The sequence below is a fragment of the Habropoda laboriosa genome, unplaced genomic scaffold (genome assembly GCF_001263275.1).
Source record: "Habropoda laboriosa isolate 0110345459 unplaced genomic scaffold, ASM126327v1 scaffold207, whole genome shotgun sequence".
Taxonomy (NCBI): domain Eukaryota; kingdom Metazoa; phylum Arthropoda; class Insecta; order Hymenoptera; family Apidae; genus Habropoda; species Habropoda laboriosa.
Window position 1 is genome coordinate 1,516,723 of NW_017100397.1, and position 7,984 is coordinate 1,524,706.

At 30.7% G+C, this 7,984-nt stretch overlaps 2 protein-coding genes across 2 annotated transcripts; one reads left to right on the top strand and one right to left on the bottom strand.

The window, feature by feature from the left end:
* Positions 1-813: 813 nt before the first annotated feature.
* Positions 814-3,028, top strand: LOC108575206 (ATP-binding cassette sub-family B member 10, mitochondrial). The gene is made up of 3 exons (XM_017937947.1): positions 814-1,466; positions 1,544-2,652; positions 2,718-3,028. Exons 1-3 carry the CDS (start codon positions 872-874, stop codon positions 2,976-2,978), a joined length of 1,965 nt encoding a protein of 654 aa, XP_017793436.1. The 5' UTR covers positions 814-871; the 3' UTR covers positions 2,979-3,028.
* Positions 3,029-4,827: 1,799 nt separating this feature from the next.
* Positions 4,828-6,801, bottom strand: LOC108575125 (serine/threonine-protein phosphatase 4 regulatory subunit 2). The gene has a single exon (XM_017937842.1). It carries the CDS (start codon positions 6,694-6,696, stop codon positions 4,828-4,830), a length of 1,869 nt encoding a protein of 622 aa, XP_017793331.1. The 5' UTR covers positions 6,697-6,801.
* Between the last annotated feature and the right edge of the window lie 1,183 nt (positions 6,802-7,984).

Below are 7,984 nucleotides of genomic sequence, written 5' to 3' on the forward strand. Positions count from 1 at the left end.
AATAAATTACAAGTTGGGTTCTGTGTGTTATACACACACAACGACTAAATTAGTTCGATGCCATTAATTCTATGAACTTATAGTAAATATAGAAAAACAAAGGTAGTACGTTCTTCGAGAGAACTATCTTAAGTTTATAACCCCTACATTGGTTAACACAGTCTGTTCAACTAAATTGTGCGCTTTGGAATATTTCCCCCACCCTTCTTGTTTAGGTGAATGCTCACGTTACCTACTACATTTAATTCAAACCCAATTTTCAGCCTCGTAATTATAAACGAATAGGAATACGAAACAAAATGATTTTTAAATAAACCATTAACTATATTCTATAATTAAAATACACATTTTAAGTTTTGAGATTATAAAATTATTTTACCAGCACCGAATTGGTATCAATTTCAACGTTACGTCATATGATCAAAATAAATAATATTACAAAACTTATTGAATCATTTATTCCAATTTGGCTTACTGTATCAACTAAATATAGTTGGTAATGTATCGAATATATATAGTACTGTGAAAAATATGTATAGTTTTCAAAAATGCTGAAATCATCCACACAGTAATGATGATAGTAGAATTCATTCATTACTCTTATCCCGTCACGTGACTAGAGGAATATTTTTTCATACTCTTTCCATACTTAGGACAACCTAGTAATAGATAATTATTAACTTAAAATTGAATTCAATTTTATAAATATGAATTAAAAATCATTCCAATATATTTACTAATATTTATAAATGGGCTCATTTAATCGATGTATTATCCATTCTAAAAGTGATTATAACACTCTCGATGATGAGACATAAGTTTTAATGACGTCTTATTTTACGAATCACTTAGTCTGCAGATGTATTAAAAAATGACGCTTCTTTGGAGGTTATTTACGAAAAGTATCACTTCGCAAAAAATAAAATTCCACAAATCAACGCTTTCACATAAACAATTATTTTATACGTGTTCAACACCATCAGTTAGAATTTCTAGAAAAATATGTGCACTTTCTATTTTAAGATGTCACGGAACCGATGCTTTAAAAATCAAAGGTTTAAAGTCTTCTGCACAATTAAATGTAAAAAGGAAAAAACCATCAGAACTTAAAAATTTGGTTGTGCTAGCAGTACCTGAAAAATGGAGGTTATTTGGTGCTATTACTTTTCTACTGATTTCATCAGCTGTTACAATGGCAGTACCATTTTGTTTAGGGAAATTAATTGATATTATTTATACAAGCGACAAGAGGAAAATGGCAGAAAATCTCAACCAATTGTGCATCACTTTATTTGGAGTATTTGTTATTGGAGGTTTATGCAATTTTTGCAGAATATATTTAACATCTACCACTGGACATAGAATAACTCAATCTTTGAGAAAACAACTATATGCTGCTATTCTTCGCCAAGAAGTGGCAATGTTTGATAAATGTAGTACAGGAGAATTTGTAGGCAGATTGTCTGGTACATATACTAATTTTAAAAAGTTTTATAATACTAATACCATTATTTTATTCATTTTTACATGTTATTAATTCTAGGTGATACACAGCTTGTTAGTCATGCATTGACAAGCAATATATCTGATGGATTACGTTCTGCTTTCATGAGCATTAGTGGAATATCCATGATGTTTTATGCATCACCCAAATTGGCTATTCTTGGTTTAGTTATAGTAGTACCAGTTGCTGGTTTAGCCATAGTGTGTGGGCGTTTTCTAAAGAAGATCTCCAAAAATATACAAGATAACTTAGCAACATTGAACACAATAGCTGAAGAAAGAATTAGTAATATAAGGACAGTAAAGGCTTTTTCAAAAGAAATAAGGGAAGCCAATAATTATAATAGCCAGCTGGATAATGTGCTTAAAGCATGTTACAAGGAAAGTTTATGCAGAGGAACATTTTTTGGATTAACTGGTTTCTTAGGAAATATGATTATGCTGTCTGTTTTGTATTGTGGCGGAGCTATGGTGTCTGACGCATCTCTTACAATCGGAAGCTTAAGCGCATTTTTGATGTACGCCACATATGTAGGAATTTCTTTAAACGGATTATCTTCATTTTATGGTGAATTAAACAAAGCACTTGGTGCAAATACACGTTTAGTTGAGTTGATCGAAAAAGAATCAGCGATACCTATTTCTGGTGGTAAAATTTTGGAAAAGCAGCTCTCAGGTGATATTGAATTTCAGAATGTCAGTTTTGTTTATCCTACCAGAGAGAATACATGGATTTTGAAAAATTTCAGTTTAAAGATCCCAAAATGTACGGTAATTGCTATTGTTGGATCATCAGGATCTGGAAAGTCTACAATAGCATCGCTCTTATTGAGATTTTATGATCCCACTTTAGGATCCATACTTTTAGACAATCATGACCTCAAGTCCCTTAACCCTGCATGGGTCAAGTCGCAGATCAGCATTGTTCCTCAAGAACCAATTCTGTTTAGCGGTACGATAAGAGACAACATATTGTATGGAGTAGAAGATTCGACGAAATATAATATAGATGAAGTTGCAACATCTGCATATGTTCTTGAATTTACAAAAAGCATGCCAGATGGTTTGGATACGGTAGTTGGAGAACGAGGCATTACCCTCAGCGGTGGACAAAGGCAAAGAGTCGCTATTGCTAGGGCATTAATAAAGGTAAATACCTAATTGAAGTATCGATTACGTATTGCAACTAACATTTTGAAATTATTTTTGTTTAGGACCCAAAAGTCTTAATTCTGGACGAAGCGACGAGCGCGTTAGATGCGGAAAGTGAACATTATATACAAGAAGCTTTAGAAAAAGCTGTTCAAGGACGAACAGTTTTAACTATAGCTCACCGATTAAGCACGATAAAGAATGCAGATAAGATTGTTGTTTTGAAGCAAGGACAAGTAACAGAAATTGGAACTTATAAAGAACTGATGAACTTGAAAGATAGTTACTTTAATAAGTTGATTCAACATCAGACTTTTACTTAAATGTTGAATACTCGTAAATATTATAAACAATGTTTGAAAGATTTATAAAAAGAAGGAAAGTATGTGTGTATGCGGTTCAATGGTTTAGCATAGGACCAAAAACAAATTGTTTAATGCAATAGATATCTAATAATACATAAACAAAATTTAAAAAGGTTATTGAAAGTCATCACGTTTGTAATAAATAATTAATAAATTTATTAATTTAATTGCTGAAATACAATAATCCATTAATAATGTTTTAGTTATCCATGGTTTCTTCTACACCTTATATTATTCCTTAAGAAATTTTTAAGTAATACTATAAAAATGTATGCTTAAATAACTTTTACAATCACTGTTTTTTACCATTTACTATCCACTTTTTCATGAACAGGAAATAGAAACACATTGAGAAATTATGAATTTCGAATTGAGAAATAAAATCTGTTTAGCACGCACTCGTTCGATGTATTAAAATATTTTATATAACATATAAGCACTTATGTAAGTTATGATTTCATATAAAAATCACAAAGCCCATATTTCTTTGATCTAAGGTGTAAGGCAGGTATTATAAATAATTCCACTTTGGTAATCATTTTTAATATATTTTCCTATAAAATAATGTACACTGCTATTTTTTAAGTTATATCAATGTCTTATATCATTGGTCTATGTCATCTTTAAATTAATATACTGTTACTACAATTAGTTTAGGATGAACTATTTCTAGACTTGAATCCACATAAAAATATTCAATGAAAACACATGACCAGAAGCAAAATATTGTAATTAAATCAGGTAGATATATAAATCATTATATGAGCCTGTTTAATACATTCTCCTTTTAGGGGAAAGGAGGGTATTACAATATTTATATTAACTGACAAGCACTCAACTGTTATCCTTTAAAACATAGCAAGGCATAAAGAGAGCAATTAACCATTCATTTCTTTAATTGAAAAAAACAAAACCTTTTTATCCTTGCTATATTTTACACCTTTCTCTATGTAGGAAATATGTGTAACAAAGGCATTTGTTTATCGATTACAACTTGAATCATAAATGGAATCTGTGATTTGATCCCATCACTATGCTTAATACAATTGGAACATTTGTAATTTTCAGTCATCTTTGTGAAAATATGTCATTGATAGGTATTATTAATTTTTCAAAACTGGCGCATTTTTCATGTTATTAATTATTTCTCAATTATTAAAATTGCAAGATATCTCCATTAGATAAGACCTGTGTTTAATAGTTGGATTTAAAACTTAATTTATGCTCCTACATGCCGATAAAATATATTATAAAAGGTCAGAATGCATCTTTAAAATGCTTCTTCATTTATATCACATGTATTTGTTAAGAGCCATGTTAGAATTTCATATGCTCCAATCATAAACACAGTCAGATCCTAAGTAGAAACTTCAATTCTATAAATTTATGCTGAACCTTTTTATAAACAGATTTGAGTTGAAACCCAAATCATGGTCAATAGTAGTTATTAATATTATAATGTTGTCTGGGAATAGACAGTGCTTTGCTTTCTTTTTACAGGAGCTTATAAATTTGTATGAACAAGTTTCTGTACAGTACGAAAATTTATCCAATTTAATGGTAATTGTAAAGTTAATGAAACAGTAAATAGTGTATAATCAGAGAATCCTTTGCAAACCTTATAATATTTCTTCATACTTCTTACATATCAAATCATTTAGGGGAAGCCATACAAATTATATTTGGACTACAACAAAGTTTTTTTTATATGGACAAGTTTGTCCTTTCAGTACTTGTTTTTATGTGTTCTGTTAAAATAAAAATCAAGCATTAAAAGAAATGAATAGAACCTTCTTCTTACACATTATTAACTTCTAGATGATTGTGCTGCTTCTTGCTCCACTTTTTTACTCATAACATGTTCTATTACTTTCTCACTATGCTCTATTTTCTTTACAGTAGGAGCTATATTGTTACCTTGTAGTTCTGTTATGTTACTATCCTCAACAGACATTTTCTCTTCATTTTCTGGTTGACACGTTGCTGCAGGATTTTGATCTACATCTTCTGATATCTCGACAATTGGAGAGGTGTCCTCTGCTTTTGTATTAGCAGACTCTATGTCTTTTGGTTCTTCAATAATAGGAATTGGATCAGGTACTATAGATTTCAACACCCTGGTCTCATCTTCTACAGCTTCTGTTATAGTCAAATTGTTTTTTTCTTGACCACAATTAAAATTTTCTGTTGCATTATTGTTAGAACATGGTTCTTCCACTATAGGTTTCAAATCTTCTGTTAACTCTGTCTCCTTATTTTGATCCTTTAAGTTTACCACATCTACAGACATTTCCTCAGATGTATTTGAAGTTTCTTCTATACTTGTGTTATCAGTGGATAAAATTAAATTATTTGTAGATTGTTCTGATTTATTTGTTATGGATGTGTTTTCTATGCTAACACTTTCTAAAGGTAATGACTCTTTGTGATCTACATTTGAACCAGCTGTATTAATAATTGGTTGAGTATTTTCTACATCAGTATTTGACTTTATTGTGTCTTCCAAAGTTTCATTAGAAGTATTTAACAGATTTTCAACAATTGGATTAAGAGATTCTTTATTATTCATCTCTGTTTTAGATTCAACATCTGACTTGACCAGTATGTCGTTAGTTTTACTCAGTCCTCCTTGCATATGTATTGGTGTTGCCCCAATTTCTGTCTTTTCATTTATCTTAGAATTATCTACATAAAACTTTGATGACTTATTTTCATTTGAGAAATCTTTTGTTTGGAAGGTAGTCTGTAATTTTCTTGAAGAATCTATAGTATCTCCTCCTTCATTTTCCAACTCTAAACTAGGTTGAGAACTAGTGTCCTCATTCATGATAGCTTCTGAAACATCACTAACAATCCCAGAAGCTTCAGGAACTATGGTAGACAGATTTTGTATTGTGGATCCTATTTGTGAATCATGTGTTTGTGCTTGAGAATTTAAATTCGATACACCAGAAAACTCTGAAGTACTTGGTATAAAGTTAGATACCACAATATCTGACTTGGAAGATGTTGATTCTACTTTCTCATGAGAAAGTTCCTCTGTACCGAACACACTTTTCACTACAGTAGTGGTTGGTACAACAGTATGTAACAAAGGTGTTTCACTTTCAACTGTATGCACGCTAATTGTAACTGTAGAAGGACAGTCTTTTTCCCAATATTCCATTTCTACATCCTGAGGAGGCTGTGTTACAGATGTGTCTTCATCTACAGATCCATTGACCATGCCATCTCCATTCTCGTTTCTCCTAGCTATTGGTCCAGGTTCTCTAGTGGAAACAACCAAGATATTCTTTTCAATGGCTCGCATAAATTTGTCAACTCTATTATATTCCTTACGAGGCGCTGTCAATAGCTCGCAAATCCGCTGAACAGTGAATGGAGCGTTCGCAAACGATTCCAGACGCTCCAAGAGATTACTTTTCATAGTATCATAATTGAAATGTTCGACATTTGGACATGGTGCGAGCTCAAGAGTTGGACAACTCTCGTAAAAGTCAGTCATTACCCGAGTGAGTTTTTCTCTGAACAGCGTTTTAATTAACGGCCACTGATAAACAGGATCTCCGGTTTTTGCAACCCAACACAAATAGTCCTCGAGTTCTCGAGGTATCTCACTCGGACGCATTTTCTGAAACTCGTCAAGCGCTTGTAATACCTCCTCCAGATTTTCCATCTTCTCCACCTGCTACCCCCTCCGCCTCCTTTTGTTCACTAAATAATTTCTGTCGACACTTCTTGTAGTACTGCTAAAACTTGCAGCAAAATTTTATGCAAGAAACAATGAAAAACGCAAACACACCGGGTACTAAATAGCAACAATGAAGGACGGGGAGCGAAACAGGGCTGCCAATACCCAAAAATCATGTCAATGTTGACAGCGTTTGGTTAGCTTCCATTTATTGGTCTATATTACATTAAACGAAATGATTTACAGCTTTTTTACATTTAATATTACGTATTTAAAGTGTGTTTCAGTTTCTCTGGCTATATTTAAAATAATACAACTATAATATAGGATATATTTTATGAAAAATTTGCATCAATAAAGAACAGCAACTAAAAGAAAGGGTATATTTCTTCTATAAATACTTCGTATATATTTAAGAAAATATTTCACAATGTTTAAATTAAATATTGTGTTAAAGAAGAACGGAAAAACAACAGTTATGTTTATAAATATTAAAAACCAAAAAACAAGGCTTTCATTTTCATATTAGTGTAGTGGTATTAACAATGTGAAGTTAACAGTACAACGTTTCTGAATAAAGTAAGATTTTTGCAGTTTATTTTCATAAATTGCTGTTTTTAACGATAATATAGAAATATGTTACATACATTTATTTCAATATGGCTTAAGATTTAAAACTTTCATTGAACATTAAGATTTTACATGTAAATGTACAAATAATCATAATGATAGAGTAAAATAATGTAATATTATTTAAGTTTTCATATTTTGTAGCATTTTATCTATTCAACAATCACATAATAAACAAATATGATTGTTTAAAAATAATTGCGCATTCGAAAGTTACAAAAGTCCCATTTGCATTTCAGTCTTATTCACAATTGGAGTAAAAATAAGTCTCTACCAGAAGATTAATTTTATTAACATAAAAAACTTTTTGGATGTTAACAGTAATTAACTAAGTGGTGTACCTCTTTTGAATGCATAATTAATAATTAATTACTGAACACAATATATATGATACAAACTCATCTTGAAATGGATTAGAAGTATTTTTCTTTAGAATTCTATTACAGAATACAACATAACAGATTTTACATCATGAGATGAATAAGATGTTCTCATTCATTAAATTATAATAGCACTTAATTGAAAAACTAAAGAAACACAGTTTTTGAAAAATGTAATTTTTCTTACTACATATATTGTAAATTGTTAAAAAAGTATCGTAAAATAATAATAAAAAGTATATTAATTAGATTTCGTTACACAA